Genomic DNA, 19,197 nt, shown 5'->3' with positions numbered 1-19,197 from the left:
AAACGGAAAATTTGCCCATCCCAGACCTACATTCCTGTCCAGTTCTGTTGGTAGGCATGGTTATCACAGGAATGGGATTTTCCTTTCTCCTGTATACAGACTGTAGGTTTTCCAAAGCTCATCACTTTAGAGAACAGTTGACTACTTTTCTTGCCAAGTAGAGGCTCTTGTTCTCATGGACAAATATTTTCATTCTTCCTTTCAAGTTTCAGCAGTAAGCCATGTCTGGTTTTGACAAGGAAAAGGATGCTTTGAATGTCCTAAAAGTGCAGGAAGAGATATGTTTTCCCTTTGAAAAAATGCAGAAATTTTGAAAAGTGTTGGAAATATTTGTTTTTCATGTTTGAAAAAACAAAACAAAATGAAGCACGCAGTAAAACCAATGAGTTCATCTTGATTAGCAACAACGTGAAAAACACCGCTGTGGAATCTGTACAGTTAGAGCTGAATAGAAATTGCTTTATAACCTGAACTCGTACACAACAGGGGAGCCAGATGGTTTTAGCTGACTGAGTTACTCGGGTTTTGTAAATGCGAGAGCAGAACCTCATGTGGTGTTTCTCCTGTCACATGGCAGGACCCGTGGGCAATCTGAATGTTTAGTGGGGATGTAGGAGGTCCAGTGATTGCCACAGGAGTTGGGCTCATTGTCCTTCACTAATCCATGGCTGTGCAGCTGCTGCACTCTGTGCTCCAGGTCTGCTCTAGGGTGGGTCAGATGGGCTCCCACACTCTCAGCATCTGTCATTTCCAGAAGGAATTCAGGATGAGCAGGGAGGAAGCCATGGCTGAACATTGTTCTAGCACGAGGCTTCCAGCAGTTGTCTTGGCTGGGGACTCTGCTTGTCCTGAACCAGGACCTGTGTGGAGCCCCAGGGGCTGGGAAGAGATGGTGGCCACATGTGGGTTGCTGCAGAAGCCAAGAAAATTGGTTTGGCCTGTGTGTGCTCCCAGCTGTCCCCCTAAATGACATGCAACCATAAGAGCAGATAAAGTGGCTTCTTCATCTCTACAGTTTCTGCATCTTGAGAAGGGCAAGGAGCCTTAGTCCAACAGCATGGGCCTCATTTTGTGGTGTCTTTCTAGACACATTATACCCTTCCCCAAAAAGAACACAAGTTGTTTCCAGATGTCATCTACTTCTGCAAATTCCTTCTTAAGAAGGGCAGGACCGTAGTGCCCATTTTTCCCTTCACACATCCCTTGTCTTGATCTTGGCTCAGTCCCTTGTTTGATACATTACACAAGCAGACTTGTACAGAGAAGAATAAGGACAGCAATACTGAATGTTTAAACAAGTACTTGACCCATCCAAAATGTTGAATGTTGGATAGTGCTGAAGGAGAAAAGTCTCTTTCTTTGTGAGACAAAAAAGAGATACTGAATTACAGGCAAAATATTTTTTCCTGGCCCTTCCATGGATAGCTAGATCTGGTGACAATATAGGGGAATAGACTAATTCTGAATAGAAAAAAATAATGGAAGTCAGGTACAAAATTATTTAAGTGAATGGTTTTCCATGTAAGTAAAACAGATGAAAATTAGAATTGAAAAACTCTGGGAAGTTGGATATTCTGACTCCCCATCATGCATGATTTATTAGTCCTGTCTGACTTTTCACTCAGGCTCCTTTTTTGTTAAAGAAATGAGGTGGGGTGGAGGGGGAGGAAGCATGAATTAACTTGTGATACACAGCTATTTATTTAGCAACCTAACTCCTAAAGTTTCCTGGGAAACAATCCTCTAAAAGAGAGGCCTGATTTTGTTGCTTTTTACGGTCAGGAGCAGCCCCAGTGAATTCTGAGGAGTTACAGTAAAAGTAGAAGAACAGAGTGACTCAGTCCTTCTCTTGACATTATCAAACCATGACACATAGGACAGACTTTTTACGTAGGAAGCTCATTTTTGTGCTCCATTCAAAACCCAAACTGAACTTCAGCCAGTCTTGTTTTGTAAACTGCTGTGATGCAAGGGAGCCACATACCATGGACAGAAACACCAGAAGCACCAGAAAGGTTTTTGTGATTTGTGGAGTGTTTGTGAGAAAACAAACATCATAAATACAGAGATAACTCTACACACACATCAACAAGGTGTTAGTTAACCCAAAGTTCATTGCAACATGGAAGTAAAAGACTTTAGAACAATTTTTTTTAGGTGAACCATTGTTTTTCCTAGCAAGACATTAATACACAGGAACTTGAGTATGTGTGGTGAGTGTTTGTTGTTCTCACCATTCTCTGCAATGACACTGAAGTTCCAATTTTACCCTTTTTGGTTGTATTTGCCCAGATTGTTACGTGCTGTCATCATGTTCCAGTATCAGCACTATCCAGTCTGTTTTCAAAATAACTTATCATGACTAGACACCACCCTGCTGCTTTCTTTTTTTCAAAGCCCTTTAAAATTATCTCTTCCCAGACAGTTCCTTACTGACGTCTGGTGTCTGGAGCACTTTGTTTATCATGGGAGGGAAAAAAAAGCAGATTAATCACAGGATTTTCTTTGCTTTTGATGCTGCTACAAGAAGTTAATTTGTACAATACTGTGACTAAAAACCAGTGAAATGCTCCAACCCAAAATCTGAAATGTAAACCCCTCCCAACCCACAAAGTTTAAAAGTGAACCTTGTAAATTTTCAAATCGTGTCTCTGGCTCTAGAAATGGGAAAACTTTTGATTGTGAGAAAGAATTTTGTTTTCCCAGCCATTGATACCTTGTAAAACTTTTTTAGAGGCATTTTTGAAGACTAGAACTGTATTCATGAGGATTCCTTCAGAACATTGTGTTCCACACACTTCTTTGTATGTTCTAGGCACCTGCTGTGCTGAGGTGTTTATCTGAAGATGACAATGTAATGGTTTTAAGGGCATAGAGAATATAAGCTTTTTTCCAATTTCTCAGCTTGAAAATGTGCATATATATGCAGAAATAAAATAATTTTTTTAGTTAATATTTCAGAGGAACAGACAGAAGTCATCTTTTTTACTTCAGAATAACATTAGCAGTACCCAGCCATTGGGATTACATAAAAAATTCAGTTCCCACTTCAGGTTTAGAATACGATGCCTCCCAAAGCAGCTTCCCTCCATCTGTTTTGCATATAATGAGGGCTTTTATGTATTTTCTTCCTCCTTCTCAGTCATTTATTTGGTATTAATGATTCAGAAAAACTTCTGCACTTACTTAAAGACTAAAGCTCTGATTCTGGTGACAAATGCAGGGTTATTTAAGTGCTTACACACTCTTTTTTTTTTAACAGATTTTTCCAAGTAATGCAGTTAGAGAGAGAGAGAGAAGAAGAAAAAGGTAGAGTACTTCATTTTCTCTTCACATGGACTTACACTTCTGGTTTTGTTATAAAGAGAATCTACTGAAGTTGTGTATTGCCTCCATATCCAAACAGGATGAAGGCCCCACTGTGTTAAAACACTAAAGCAGCATTGTATTAATATTCAGCAGGTGTCAAACAGTGCCTAAACTAGTAAAACAAAAGGTGAAAAAGGGCTTTTGCTAAGGAGTTTAAATTGTAATTGGGTGGCTCCCTGGTGTGCAAGGTGTGCCTCGCTGCTCTGTCAGGTGCACCCCCAAGTTGGAGGCAATCCTAGGCTTGGTTTGAGATGTGGTGGTGTGATATGTTGACAAACAGGGGGAGGTGTGTGATGAAAAATTCCCCGGGCACAGGTGTGCTCGAGCCAAGGGAATGCTGAGAACCACGTGTGTGGGTCCTGCAGGAGTGGTGAGAGGCTCCAGCAGAGAGAAGGGAGCCTGGCACGTCCTTGCCTGCTCCCGCTCCCTGAGCTCTGATGGAAAAAGGTTCATTTTCCTTGTATTACCCGAGGTCTGGCATGTAGAGATGGATTTAGGCAGGGTCGCTTTACAGCGTTGTAATTCTGAATGCTCAGGAGGCAGTAAGGATGTTTTTCTCTTTGTAGTGTGTTATACTCCCAGAGCTTTCTCTGTACTCATGTGGAAATGGGCCATCATCAATAGAACAGGAATGTGAGACAACAGCATGGACAGCAGGCAGCATCTAGGTCTTCTGTAGGGGAAAAAAATGTCAAGTGTTGAAAATGAATGGGCCTGCACCCCAGAAAAAGGTGAGGGAGGATTCCCTGGGCACCCGGCTGGGAAGGAGAAGGGAGGGTCTAGAAAAGGAGACAAATTCATGCAGTAGGAAAACAACTTACAGATAGAGGGTTTCAGGGTTATTAAAGAGTGCAAGGACTTGATTACAGAACTTTATTTTGAGCATGAGAGTATTAATGAAGACAGATCATGCATCAAGTAGTTGTAAACAAAGAGCTCGGGGTTTTCTGGAAATTAAAATGGTTGTGTCTGCAATGCTCCGTGGCAAACACTGGATCTGGCTTTGAACAAAGTAACTATTCTGTGAAAGAGTACCGAGGGCATAATCAGTGAAGAACGCTCCTGTTTGCCACAGTTTTAATCAATCATTAATCAGCCTTTCTTCTTTCCACTTCTGTTTCCTTCTGCTTCTGCCTTGCTCAGCTCCAGGCCTTTATTCAGAGTGGTGCAATTGCACTGGCGCCCTGGCAGAAGTTTATGCATTGAGGAAAGGAGTTTCCTGGACTAATTCTGCCACAAACATTCCAGCTAAATGCAGCAGCCTGGAAGGGCTCCAGAGCAGAGACCCTGAAAAACACAACCCAGCTGGTCTGGGAGATAATAGCTGCCAAGTGAGTGTAGCTGTCTGCAAGAAGTCACGCACAGGGATGTGCCTTTGACTCTTCTGTCCTTGCATATTTTGAAATGTGAATCAAAGTCATCAGGCTGCTTTTGCCATGCTAATGAAATGGTCTTGCCTAAAGACTAAAGGAGACAAAAAAAATCTGTATTTAATGGCCATAGAGATCAGTTCCCACCTGGATTGTGGCATGGGTTACTGTCTATTCACAACTGCATATTGGCATAGAATGTTTCTTTCTGTTAATTGTGTTCTTACAGTGCTGATATTCAAGAAAAGACATTTTTCCTTCTATCTCTAGGAATTTTGCTTCTTTCCCTTACCATTTCTCTTCATCAGCTTGAGCTGATGAGCAAATCAAACTCTTCTACACTGTGAACTTGAGTATTGCTTCGATTACACAGGGTTTATACTCTTAAGTTTTGGCTTAGACAAACCTGGCAGAAATGAAAGGCAGTTGTTAATATTAAAGTTGGTGGATAAGGTGAAAAAGATTTTATGTGTAACTGTTAAGAGAAATGCACATCCAGTGCAGAAGCAGCAGATTTTATTGTGGTTCTGCGGTGAGGTCAGGAATAGCTCAGTCAGGAAAGGCATTGAAGGTGTTCTCCCTGAGATGCAGAATGCTTTCTGGAGCTCCCCAAATGAATGAGGAACAAAGTGCAGTAACCACCAAAGAGAAGCAGGATGCTGCTCACCAGCAGCCTGGTCACTCTTACCACACAGTGCTGTGAGCCCAGCAAAGCAGGTTTCATCTGGATTAGCCTTCTTTCCCACTGACATCTTAGCATCTAGATAGCCCCATAAATGTAAAATTAGACACCATTTCTCCTCACAGCACACTAGAGATTTTAATACCTCCACTCCAAATTTTCTTAAGTTTACTCCTGTCACTTTTTCTTATAAGAATCTGAATCCCCCATCTTTTATTTTCATGTGCCATCTTTTCAAATTATTAAAAAGGGAAGACCACCTCTATCCCCTGTAGGGAAGGATGACAGAGCACATTTGGTGTACATCCAGCTTGTGGTCCTCTGAGATTTACCTCGTGGCTGTTCAGGGGTAAGCATTTGGAGAAGAAAATGTGACTGATGGGGTATGAAAGGCGTGCCCTGCTTCTTTTTAGAAATAAATTCAGACCTGTGGCAATAGAAGCGCTGAAGGACATCATCTATCCCACAGCGCTTCCCTCTTGTTTCGAACCATCCACTTGTTTATAATCAATTCAGATTGGGATTACAGCCTGTGGGAATGAGGGAGCTAGCACGATCCTTAAGAAGACTCGCATATTTATTTATTTATTTATTTATTTATTTATTTAGGCTACGGATTTCATTATGAGTAATTAGAATTTAGCCCCTCGCTTTTCAACAAAAACCAGAAGGTCCTAAAGCGGTTTCGGGAGTAGCCAGAGGTTTGGACGCCTCCGGTCGCGCTGTGGGTGCCCGGGCCCGCGGGGGGAGCCGGCATTCCCGCAGCCGGGATTCCCGCGGCCGGGAGAGGGCCGGGCCGGGCCGGCCGCAGCATCCCCGGGCCCGGCAGCGCCGGGGCACCGCGTCACCGCCCCGCGCCGCGCCCATTGGCTGAGCCCGCTGTCCATCCTCCGGGCCGGCCAATCAGCGCGCGCCGCCATGGCGGGCGCGGAGGCAATAAGACGCGCGGCCCGCCCCCAGGCGGCCCGGCCCAGCGGCGGCGCTCCCCGTGAGGCGGCGGCGCGGCTTCAGCCCGGTAATGCCCGGGAGGGTTCCCTCGGCGGGGCTGCTCCGGGGAGGGATGGTGGTGTTGTCCCAGCGTGTCTGTGTGTGTGTTTGTGGCGGGTGTTTGGGCGTCCGGGAGGTGCTGCCCCGGTTGTGGCTGGGCCGCCGTGCTCGGGGAGGGCAGGGACGCGCAGGTGCTCACCCTTGGAAAGGCGATGAGCAGGGCAGCTCGTCCGCAGCGGCCGCCTCTGGTGTTGGAGCCCAGAGCTGTGCTCGATCGGCCGGTGTGCGGTGTTACCCGAGCGCCGTGCGCTGCCTCCCGCGCTCAGCTGGGCTCCGGCTTCTGCTCCCTCAGAGTGAAACAGAATTATTTGGGCTGGAGGGGACCTTCAAGGCCACCCCAAGGTGTGCCATGGGCAGGGACACCTTCCCCTGAGCCTGCTGCTCCGGGCTCCAGCCGGCCTGGCCTTGCGCACCTCAGCCATGCACACCAGCGCTGTGGTAACGCAGCCTAAACAAGTCTTAGGGGGCAAATGATGTCCCGCGGCGTGTGGGAGACCAGGAGCTCTCCCTTGGTGGAAATGCAGGAGCTGTGCGCTGGCATCTTTTTGGGAGAAGGCATTTAGTGGCTTTCCCAGCCCGTACAAGCGGTGTGTGCTCTGGTTTTTTTAGCAGCTTCGAGAGCAAGTGGTGGCTGGCACTGCCATTTGCTCTTTCTGTGAGCACTGGTGTTTATTCTTCCCCTGCAGGTAACCAGCCAAGTTATTCTTCTTATTCTTATTCTTCCCCTGCAGGTAACCAGCCAAGAGTGTGTGCTGGCCTCTGTATAAAGCAGCTCTGGAGCCCGTGCTGGGATTTGTGTAGGTTGTTCCTTTGCTGTAGGAAAGGTGAGTAGGATTGTTTCCATGTGTTGCTCTAAGGCTTTCTAGTTTAAATGCTTCCAGAAGTGGACTGATGTTTAAACAACGCTGTGACTTGCTAGTTCTTTCTAAATTTGTGTGCTTCTGCCTAATGTTTTATATAAGTGAACTGGAATTTATGATACCCAGGTCTTTGTGTAAGTGTATCTCTTATACTAACTAATTTTTTTATTTCTTTCAGCTAAAATGCCAACTAAACTTTGGCAAAGAGGTGCATCACCCCTACTGTTGGGTCTTAATTTGGTTTTTTAGATTATATATCCTGTGGATAATAGAATCAATTAATCTGAATAATGAAGTATTTGCAGGGCTAGAGCTTTCTGTGGAGGTATTTTATGTGTAGTAGCTCATGCTGTGAACACTGCAATTTTTAAATTTTATCTCTGGTATGTTGAGTAAGGACCAGTCGCTTTAGGTGGAAATGCTGTCAAATTCTTGTTTTGGTTATAAATCTAGGCTCTTACAGGGTGCAGCCTAGTGTTGGACCTGGTGTGACATGACACCTGAATCCTGACAGTAGCTGATTTCTTTGCTTAAAGTGCAGCTCATTATTGGGAGTGGAAAAAGTGGGCCATGCAGGGGATTTTGTCTGAGATGTTTCTTGCCCTACACAAATCTCAGCCTGCCTTTGCATGAATGGAGACTTTCTTTTGTATTTTTCAGCTGTCTGTTGGTGTCAAACAATACCTCCTGATATTCTGTGAGAATCTCAGTCCCCAGAGGCTTTTTAATCCTGAGCTGTGCCATTAGGCAGAAGTCAGCACTGGGGGGGTTTTGCAGAGTGCCCTTGTGTGATGTAGACTCTGTCTTAACCTGAGATTAGAGGAGAACTAAGCTGCTGTTGCAAGCAAGATCAGATTCCCGAGTCTCTTAATGAATTCAACTTTTGTAGACACTTTTTTTTTGAAAGACTGTTAAAATGAATGCTGGTATTGTGCTGGGTGTTTCCCAAAACCCAGAATGCATGGGCCTAACCCTTCCTGCTGACTTAATTCAGGGTCACAGGGGGCCTGAATCTGAGCTGCTTGGAGTGTGGCTGAAGCAGCTCCTACTGATCTGAGGGGAGCTCCTTAAGTGTGTCATGGAAACCTAGCCTAAGCTTGGGTGTGCAGAAATCAGAGCTCAGTCTCCCACTGCCCATGGTTTTGAGGGCACTTAATATTCATCTAAGGTACAGCAGTCCCCCCAGTGCAGAGAGTTGTATTTTTATATTTTTCCCCCTGCACTGTCCATTGCCATCTAGCCTTTGTCTCAGGTCAGAGGGATCAGTGGAGCTTTCAGAGTTGCAGTCCTGTGCTAGATGGCCCTTTCAGGCATGCCATTATCTGCTAGCAGCACTTTGACCACCTTGGCAGGCCCTTGGGTGTGTGGTCAAAATGTATCTGCCATTGAAGACAATCCAGATGAGATGTTGCTTGGTCAAGAAAAAAGAGGAAAATGCTGTTTGACTTTATGAGTGTGTAGCTGTCTGACTTAATGAGGGCAGCAGATAGGCATCAGGATTAATGTTTTTGCTTTTGGAGTGGGCACAAAAAGCCTAAGAACCTGGCATTGTAATTCACAGGCAGGAGAGGAGAAATAGACTTGAAAGTCAGGAAGAGGATGGGATAATCTGTGAGGTCACTTGGGCATTCAGTGAAATGAGGACTCACTGGCTGTTCATTGCATCCCAGAGTATCTGTGTTGTCACACTTGAGTGTGGAGGAACGATGGAGGAGGTGGCCTGAGGAAAAAATCAAGCAGAGACTGGCTTAATTAGCAGGACAGGATGGGGATATGAGGAAATTGTGCAGAGTGTGACTATGTTGACACCTCCTTTGAGAAAAGCTGATAAGGTTGCAGTTGCAGCTGCCAGTTGCAGTTCTGTGGTCCTGCTCTCCAGCTCCTCTGGCTGAGGGCCACAGCTGCTCTCTGCTGCATTCCCTGGGAGCAGTGAGGACCTGGACAGCCCTGGTGGGCTCGAGCTGCTTGTGGCACCTCAGAGCTCCCCAGTGAGGGAGATCTGCTCCTCTGGGAGCCTGTGATACTGAGTGACAGGCTCTGTTTAAGCACTTGAGGGAAACTATAGGCTGGAGCAGCTTGTACAAATCTGCTCCTAATCAATTGTTTCATTGGCTAGTTGCAACAAGCTGGGTGAAGGATGGCACTTTGCTTCCCACATGAGGTCTCCTGGTTTGGAATTCCTCCCACTCTCAACTGTAAAAAAAGAATAAAAATTGTAAAATCATACTCAGCAGATGCTTGTTTCTTTGCTTGTTTTGATTCTGATAGTTGTTTACTTTTCACTGCCTTATTGCTATTTACATTGCATTATCTGTGGGATGTTTGATGGGTCTGTCTCATTTCTTTGTCCAGATGTGTCGCTGTTAGATGCCAGACCAGCTTCCCTCCAAAATGGCAAAGTACAGGCTCGTTCTCCTGAGACACGGGGAAGGAGCCTGGACCAAGGAGAATCGCTTCTGCAGCTGGGTGGACCAGAAGCTGAGCAGCGATGGCATAAAGGAAGCTCAGAACTGTGGCAAGCACCTCAAAGCCCTGGGCTTCGAGTTCGACCTCGTGTTCACCTCCGTGCTGAGCCGCTCCATCCAGACCGCCTGGCTGATCCTGCAGGAGATGGGCCAGGAGTGGGTCCCCATCCAGAGCTCCTGGAGGCTGAACGAGCGGCACTACGGAGCGCTGATCGGGCTCAACAGGGCGGAGATGGCTCTGAATCACGGCGAGGAGCAAGTGAAAATCTGGAGGAGGAGCTACGATGTCACCCCGCCTCCCATCTCTGAATCTCACCCCTACTACGCAGAGATCTACAACGACCGCCGCTACAAATGCAGCGACGTCTCCCAGGAGAATCTCCCGAAGGCTGAAAGTCTCAAAGATGTGCTTGAAAGACTCCTTCCCTATTGGAATGAAAAGATAGTGCCAGAACTGAAAAGTGGCAAAATGATTCTTATCTCTGCTCATGGCAACAGCAGCAGGGCGTTGCTGAAGCACGTGGAAGGTAAGGGCCTTTGTTTCAGCCTTCCCCTCTCCTCCTTACTCAATGGCTTGGAGCTTCATATGTTGTTCTGTAGTGTGTATTACTTACCTGGGCAAGGTAAGAATGTCTGTGGTCTCCAAGGGGGAAGTACAGAGTTGGTCAAGGAAGCAAACTTCAGTTGGATGTGATGAAACAGTTTTAATTGTTTTCATGTCAATTTGAATTTTTTTCTTAAAAGACTACAGAGTATCCCTTGCAGTTACTATTTCAAGGAGGTATTTTCTTGAAACAGGATGCAATTCTCTGAATCTGTCTTTTCTTGTTCTGAGTAAAGAGCTGGAAATGTAGTTCTGCTTTACACTTGCATGCAATCATTGGAGCAACAGTATCATGCTCAGAAGGCCTTGATTGTGGGTCTGGATTTTGTTCTTGTTTTCTCGTTGCACAGAGTGGACCTCATTAAGGTGTATGAAGTGTCTGTAGAATCTGTCATGCTAAATGAGCATCTTGGATGCACAGGATCTATTTGCAGGTGTTTTTTTTCTCAGTTCTTTGGGGGAGGATAGCTTTCTCTTTATCTAATAACTAGTGCTTCATATTGGAATCCTTTTGACAGTGTCCCTTTATGAAGGTATTAGTGTAAAATTTGTGACACCTTGCCCCATTTGTGTTGAAGTGCTGATTTCTTGTGAGCTTGCTGGGCCTTATTGCAAATCATCTTGGTCTGTGTTTTGGCCACTGCTAAGCAGAGCTCCCACAGCATCAGGAATGTCTCTCCAACATTGTCCCCAAATAGGCTGGGGTTGGGCAAGCTCTTGGGAGGGGATGTAGCCAGGAGAGCTGACCCAAACTGACCAAAGGGATATTCCTTAGTCCTTGTGGTGTCTGCTCAGCAGGAAAGGCTAAGAGAAAGGAGGAAGGGCATTTGTGATGACATGGAAGCCATAGCTCTGCACACTGAAGCCCTGAGTAGTGGCAAGTGACTGGATTGCCTACTGATGGGAGGTACAGAAGAAATCCTTTGTTATCCTTTGTTTTTCTTTGCTTCTGTGCTTGGCCTCTATTTGTGCTTTAGTAAACTGCCTTTATCTTGACCCACAAGTTATTTTTGCATCTTTTTTCCCCACCCATTGTGCTGAGGATAGGAGTGATAGAGCAGCTTGGTGGGCACCTGGTGTCAGCCACACCACCAACCCACCACAGTTATTTTTTGGTGCTCCACTGTAGCCCCCTACTACTAAAGCCTGCTGTGCAAACCTAATACAGACAGAAAGTCTTGGCAGACACGAGTGGAACAAATGTAAATTATATACTACAGCCATGGTTGTAGCCCACCCATCTTTCTTTCCTTAAAATTTGCACAGCAAGGTGGCATTCTGTCAAGATCAAAAGCCAGGTTCTAACACTCTGCTTGTTTCCCTCCTTTGCCCTGTTGAAGGTAGATCTGCCTTGCAGGGAGAGCAGAAAGTGGCTCTGAATATTCACCTTACTAGGCTAAAGCTTCAGTGTTTTCATTAAGCATATGAGATGCTATGACCTGATTTGGAACTCCATTACAAAGCACCAGTACTAAACAAGCTTTTGTGGCTGAATTGATGCATTTGATCTTGTGTATGATCTTTTATTGGATGAATCATCTGGCCTCAAGTGCAGTCGACATGCACAGGGGAGGGTGTTGTTATTCTCAATTGCTCTTGTGGGTTTTGGGTTCCTCTGACCATAAGAATAGGAGGGAGGAACTTGGTAAGAACAGGTGAGAGGGAAGGGGAAGCTGAACCAGCCCCTCTGAAAGTGCTGTAGGTGCTCAAAATCAGTGGGGTTTGTCTCTGAAGGGCTTTTAAAGGTCCAAATATTTCAAAACACTCCATGGGCTACCACATGAAGGTGAATTCTTGAGCTTGCCTGGAGGTATTTGTGTGTTTGGTTACCCAGTTTGGTTAAATGGAGGATAAGTGAGCTGGAGAGGAATTTTAAATGTGATTTTGAAAGGTCTCTTTTCTAATAAGTGCTGTACCAAGTTACTGTAGTGTTCCTGTGCCTACCTGCTCCCTGCTGTACAGGTGAGGAGCAGTGTTCCCAGGACAGAGCATGGGAGGTGGCCATTGAGGAGTGCAGCTGCCTGCTCAGGGTTTTCTCTGGGCTCCTCAGGAAGTCATCCTGAGTGCTTCAGCAATATCTGTGGGTTCTCACAGCTGTGAGTAGGTAGAATTTGGGTTTTAAACCTTCTTGGGTAAAAAATGCTTCCAGCAGCACAGTATTTCAGCAGTGCTGGGACCCAGGCTTTGGTATTAAACTGGAGGGAAGCATGTTACTACTTCAGTGGTCTTATTTACCATGGCACTTAGGAGTCAGCAGTTGAGGTCTTGCCCTGATTTCACCCTCCTTCCCTGTGCTATAGGCTGGGTTGTGACTCAGGCCAGCAGGGATGGAGCTCAGGAAAAGGTCAGCTGGTTCTAGTTACAGCACATGGAGTAACTGGATAGCAGTCAGCTCCCACTGCAGCCATTGCTGCTGCAAGGTGTGATCCCTCTGCTGTCCTGGCCTGCTGGCTGGGGAGGGTTCTGGTGAGCTCTCCTACAACCAAAGAGCTTGTGTCACCAGCCTGCTCAGCTCCTTGCTTCCTGAAGAACAGAAATGCTATACACAGCAACAGGCACTCTTGTTTCTTTAGGGTTTTATCTGACTTCAGCTTGTGTTTCCAGACTTCTGCCTGTGGGGCTGCACTTCTGTGTGGGGAAAACTCCTGAGGAGAGAACCATCATGTTTGCTGCTGTGTGTTTATCCTAGGCTGCACTGTTTTGCTTTGTAAATCAGTACTAGTTGACATTGTGGTCACTTGGTCTTGTGTAAAAACAGTAAGATGCATTTCTGAATCCATGTAGCTACAGCTAGTTTTGTTTAATCCATCTCCAGAGGAAACTTTTAAATATCATGTCTCCTGCCCACATTATGTGGTTTGCCTGAACTCTCCTGCATGACTTCATCTGCTTTGTGTGTATATGAATGGTTTAGTCTGGGAGGCTGAACTTAGGAGGTGGTCAGAACACTTCCTAGGCATGGATTCTCTGGGAATATACGTGGTGATGTGGGTGTTGTTAAAATCTAATGCTGAAGAATCCTCAAAATAATAGCTCAGGCAGCTTGGCTGCTTGTTTTGCAAACCAAGTCCTTGAGAACTGTGCTTGTGCCTGGTGAATGGCTGCAGTATTTTTCCCATCCATTTTTAAATTTTAGGTGTTCTTTGAGGCTTTTTCCCTGTAGGTCTGATTCTGTGGCTTACACCAGGTGAATTATTTGTCCCTTTTATGCAAGAATTGCTTCAGCTGATTGTGGCTTGTTTCAATGGACTGATGCTCAATATTTAACAAGGTGCAAGTTCTTTGCAAAGGTTTGTTTCTGGTGCTCTGTGCCCTTCTGAAACTTAGGGCTCACCCAAGTGCTGAGCATAAAGCAAGAATAGGTCACTGAACTAGGGTGCTGGTGCAGTCTCTGGGCAGGGCAATATGATCCTCACCTCACGAGCAGTTCTGTTTTTTCTGGCCTGTTGTCACCCCACTGTTGCTGAGCTGCTGGACTCGTGTGTGTTTTCCTGTTAACACGGTGGCTCTGCTTTTCTCCTTAATGTGAAAATCTCTGGTAAACTTACACCCGTGTGTGCTGAGGCCCATCTGTTTTGTCAGCTGCTCCAGGAGGATGTTTGCCTGGTGCACCTTGGTCTAGTTCATGTGGTGTCACCACTTCAGAAGCTTGGTGGTGTGCATTTTCTGAGTGAATTACCCAAAGCTGCCCTGATTCACCATAGCAGGCTGCTGCTGGGACCTCAATGCTTCTAGAAAGGGGGGGGGGAGGAAATTTTGACATTCCCAATGGCACTAGCTTTCTTTTGCCTGATTTTTTTGAGAGATAATGTCTTTGCAGTCACTGCTTTTAATGCAATTATTTAGACTTTGTGTGGAAACTTTACTAGGATGTTTGGTCTTGAAACTCACTTGGAGGCTTTGGATGCGTGTTCAATGTAAAAATAACCAGCAATTTCATTGAGATGAGAGCCCAGAATATTTTAATTACATGTCTGCATAACATAAATATTATTTTCCAGGTACACATTCCTTTAGTTAAGTGGAAAAAAGAAGAATCCTCCAAGCTGTATGAGTTGACTTTCTGCCTCGTTTTTCTTTCCCTCATTTGAAAGTGGAAAGGAATTCTGAGAACAGTACTGTGGACCCTGCTATAAACTTGCTTGTGAGAAATCAAACTGGGCAAAGAGTGATTCTCACACAAGCAGAATGAAATACTGATTTTTATGGCAGTTTGTGTGATAAGAGTTGCCCAGAAAAATTAAGAGAAAGACTAACCTTGTTATCCTGCCTCTCTAAAGAATCTGTATTGGCTGTGTAGCAGAGGTTATTTCATGTTGGAGTAGCATGTGTGAGCTACTTTTGGGATGTGTGAGTTGGGAAATGATGGAGGGGAGCCTATTGTACTCCATGTCCTGTATTAAAGGAACAGTGTGGTCTCCAGGGCAGTCTCTTCCTGTTTATTTCACACGTGTAGGCTAAAAAAGTGAAGAAACTGTCTTCACCTGGATGGGAATTCTCTCCTTCAGCTGTTCCTAAAGTGTGGCCTAGCTGGGAATTGATCCTTGAGTGGCTGGTGGTGTTCATGGAGGCTGGAATGTGTCCTTGACTGTTTTGAGACTGGGTAACCTCAGAAATAAGGCAATAGGCAGTGGAGGCTGGAGGTGTAACTCTGTTTTGTTTTTCTTTGGCAGGCATCTCAGATGAGGACATCATCAATGTCACCCTCCCCACTGGTGTGCCCATACTTCTTGAACTCGATGAGAATTTGCACCCTCTGGGCCCTCACCAGTTTCTGGGAGATCAAGAGGCTATCCAAGCTGCCATCAAAAAAGTGGAAGATCAAGGGAAAGTAAAATCAGCTGAGAAGTTAAATCCCACTGTCTAGCAGAGCTGTGTTCAGTGTGGTAGTAAGTGACAATGTGTGTATGACTGCTAGGTTGCACTGTGTGAATGTCTCAATTTCAAGCACTAAATAATTGGAAGGGACAATTGTTGAGTCTCAGGTTGGTAGTTTAACCCTCTGCCTTTTCAAAAACTGGAATTTAGATTGCAGCTTGAGATTTTTGATACTGGAAAGGGAAGAGATGATCCAGGTCATGGAAACTTGCAGGGCAGCCTGCCCCAGATCCACCACTGAGGGTGGCCCAGTAGAGAAACAAAGGGATGTGATATTGGTGTCTACCAGCAATCAGTCCTGATCTGTTAAGGAGACAAGCACCAGCTTACTGGAGTAATTTAGTCCAGGATGTATAGGCACTAAAACTGTCACTGGAACCAGATAACTCTGTTACCAACTATGATTTTTCTGTGTCACAGCAGCTGTGTCAGTTTGTTCTCAGTGGGTTTCCTTCAGTCTTTCAGAACACCTTCAGCTGGACAACTCTCTGCCTTTGTTATTTTGAGTCTTCTGTGGGCAGTTCACGGTCCAGAGAATTTTGTAGAGATGTTCTGACTACTAGAGTTATCATTGTTGTCTTTTTTTACTCTGTATTTGGTTTTTAAGGAATGCAGATGGAGTCCCTTTTCCTCCACCATCTTTGCAAAGCCTAGCATAGCTACATTTTGCTGGCTTGCAGTAATAGGTTTTAACTCAGATTTTAGTCCACAAAGGAAGCACAAAGGTTTTCTTCTGCTCAATTTTTCAATTATGTAGCTCCTTGTGAGGCACCCGAAACACTTTGGTAAGGTGTACTAGAGGTTTCATCACCCTTTAGGCAGTTGATAAATAATTCCTGCTCATGCCAGCAAAAGTGACATAGGAAAAACCCCTCTAAGCTTTCCTGAGTTGCAAAGGTAAATGTGTTCCACAGTACCATTATCTGTGCCAAATTCTCTGAAGGGCTGCAAGAGATGCATGCAGCATGTCACAAGTGTTGCTGGGTGCAGCTTGTTCAGCCATCCTGCTGGTAAGGAAAGATATTCTGCCATGCCTGAAAGAGCTCTCCTGTAAACCTCTCCTCACAGTCACAGCTTGATTCCTGCTGAGTGTTTGGCACTGGATTTGAGCAGTTCACCCTGTGGCTGGGTGCAGTGTGGCAGCCTGGTGCTCTCTTCATGTACACGAGCACCAGGGTGATCCCACTTCTGAAGACTTGTCCTTCATCTTACCTGCAGATATGAAACTGTTAAAAAGTTTACATCTGAACCACTGTCTCAACACCTGAGCACCTGATTCTGACCTTGGATAGCAACATGGGTGACACTTGTGTGTGTGCTGCTTGAGCTGAATATGGTCTCAGCATGGCCCAGCTACAAATCTCAGTGTTGATGGGAACTTCCTTGATAGGTGTATAAAGTTTTAAAATCCTAGAGGAGCTGCTGCTTTGCAGTGAGCAGCTCTGTAGCTTGCTTTGTGAGTGTGAGAGGATGTTGTTTTTTCCTTTTGAAGAGAGCAGTGTGACAGTGTGGTGTGCCTCTGACAGCCTTGCTGACGTGTGGAGCAAGACTTGGCAGGTCTGATGCCAGCTCACATTAGAGTAGCACATACTCCATAAAAGACTTCTTGCTAGAAGGTAGTTTCTCATGCATGAATGGTGCTTGGGCTTCTCTTTGGTTTTGTTTTTGTAGCCCTTGCAGTAGAAACAAAGTTTCTCTTTTAAACATAAAGCTGGTAGGTTTCATCTTTCTTTGTACAAGAGACATATTTCAATGTTTTTTGGTTGTTTTGGTTTTTTTCCCTCTGAAATGCCATTAGCAGCTTCTGTGCTACTTGATTTGATACTGACTTACTTTCTGGGGTTTTAGTTTCTGTGTTTAGGGTAACTCTGAATCTTAGTTGATAGTTTACAAGTGAGAGTTACAGTGTTAGACTGCTGATCAGCAAATTTCACCCGTGAAAGCCCTGGGAAGGGTCACTGGCACTCAAGGGAGCAAATTCTTCCCCAAACATTAATGTGTGAAGCTTAATATCAAGTAAATGTTACTGTAGGCTTGTAAACAAGACTAGCAGAGCCACCTGTTGCCAGTGGAACTGCATGAACCCAGGTGTGTGAGCACACAGGGCATGCCCACATCCCTTTGGCATTGTGGAATTGCTTCAGGATGTGACATGCAGCTGGAATGCCCTTGGAAATGAACCCAGCTGAACTGGGAGACAGGCTCTCTCCTCCCCTTAGAATCCATGATCTCTTCTGTGGGTGGGGAGGGAAATGGAAAGGTGGATGAGGGAATTTAGGGAGCATTAATTGCAGCTGAAATCATCCTTTGAGTCGTGGCCAGGAAGAAGAGAGCACCAGTGTGATGTTTGCAGGAGGTGCTGTTTCTACAGTGCTGCTTGAGATGTGAACAGTGACAGTGCTCTGGGAAGTTTGACTTGGTTTCCTTGGGTTGTGGCTCCACAGTGATGACAGGATTCTATGTGCACATCTGGCAGCAATAACACCTTGCAGAAGTATCAAATGGAACCAACTGGGGATTTTATTCTGCTCTTTAGGATTGTTTTAACACCTTGCGATTCCAAGGAACCTTTTATTTAAAATCCTGATTCATAAGCCATGTCTATTGAAGAACAGACACCAAGTTCCAAGGTGTCAGACACCAAGATCTTCAGGCATAGCTACATCAGAGGGAAAAATGAGAATCCTGCTTGAGAGTTTTGTGGTTGGGAAGCATTTTTCCCTATGTTTGAGTGTGCCTCAAAGTTCTATCAGGTAAATGGTGTTTTTAAAGTTACATAATGGATGTTGTTGATTTGGTTTGTTTTATGCATTTTTAACATGTGGCTCAGTAGCAGTAATAGCTCTAGATCCTCTTGAAAACCTTTGTAAATATGGTGGAGCTGGCAGGTTCTTTATAACTCAATAAATTCACCTGAAATAGAAGTTAATTTGGCTTCAGTCTTTTTTTTTTTCTTCTACTCCTATCCCCTTTGTTTCCTTTTCAGGGCTGATAAGTAAACAAAACTGACCTTAAGGATTCCAAAAATTCTAAAACAGTTGTTTATCACACATCATGCAGTCAATTGGGTTAAAATAGTGCTGGAGCCAACACTTCCTTGTGTGTACATGTGCAGAAGCTGTGCTGGAGGGAATACATACCCCTTCAAAACTATGGGGGCATTTACTTAGGAACAAGGAACTTTACTTCCAGAACAGTGCCTCTAAACAAATGCTTACTGATTCCCATGCTTGCTTTTCCTTTTAGCAAGAAGCATTACTTTTTGATGGTGTGTTTAAAGCTGTGGCTTCTGGAGACAAAGCCAACCCTTTCACTCTCCAAAGCACGTTGACGCCAAGCAGAATTGGGACTCCAGGGACAGGCACATGGAGCTGCAAGCCTGCTGAGGGCTGCCTCTTACTGCTGATCTTCACACAGAAAGCCTTGGGATAATGGGAGGCAGTGTAAAAGTACCAAAAAAAGTCAGACATTCAGATAGAAGTGGGGAACACACAGCTCTGGGGCTTAAAAAAAAGCACACTAAAGAAACAGACTTTTAAAAACTTGGTCTTGTGATTGTGTTGAGGTTGAGTGGGGAGTGGAACAGATCTGTCTGAGCCATTTGTGTACTGATGTAGATAATTTTGCTTATAATAATGTGGCACTGCTGCCAACCAATTCAAAATTGTTTTGGTATTTAAGATGTGTTACCTCCCTTTTCCCCAGTCACTTTTTGCACTTTGCTTTAGTAACACCTCACATTGTTCCAGAGCCATGCCCACTCTTTCCTGTGTTGGGAAAAGACCATCTGAAGACCAGCTTGGTTTCAGTCTGCCAAACTTTTGTGCCAAGGACTTTGCTATGAACCTGGTCTGCACAGCCTGAGGAGAGACTGACTCTACCTAGTCACATTTTCAAAATTTCAACGTTTTCTTCCTTTTTT

The 19,197-nt window shown here is 45.0% G+C and overlaps 1 protein-coding gene across 1 annotated transcript; it reads left to right on the top strand.

The window, feature by feature from the left end:
- Positions 1 to 6,371: 6,371 nt before the first annotated feature.
- Positions 6,372 to 18,204, top strand: BPGM (bisphosphoglycerate mutase). Its single transcript, XM_039708061.1, has 4 exons — positions 6,372 to 6,436; positions 7,200 to 7,292; positions 9,681 to 10,320; positions 15,071 to 18,204. The coding sequence occupies exons 3-4, from the start codon at positions 9,696 to 9,698 to the stop codon at positions 15,262 to 15,264; spliced, it is 819 nt and encodes a 272-aa protein (XP_039563995.1). The 5' UTR covers positions 6,372 to 6,436; positions 7,200 to 7,292; positions 9,681 to 9,695; the 3' UTR covers positions 15,265 to 18,204.
- Positions 18,205 to 19,197: the final 993 nt, after the last annotated feature.

Source organism: Passer montanus, unplaced genomic scaffold (assembly GCF_014805655.1).
Source record: "Passer montanus isolate IOZ18808 unplaced genomic scaffold, ASM1480565v1 scaffold20, whole genome shotgun sequence".
NCBI lineage: Eukaryota > Metazoa > Chordata > Aves > Passeriformes > Passeridae > Passer > Passer montanus.
Note: the sequence above shows the minus strand (reverse complement) of the source record. Positions and strands in the feature narration are given on the sequence as shown.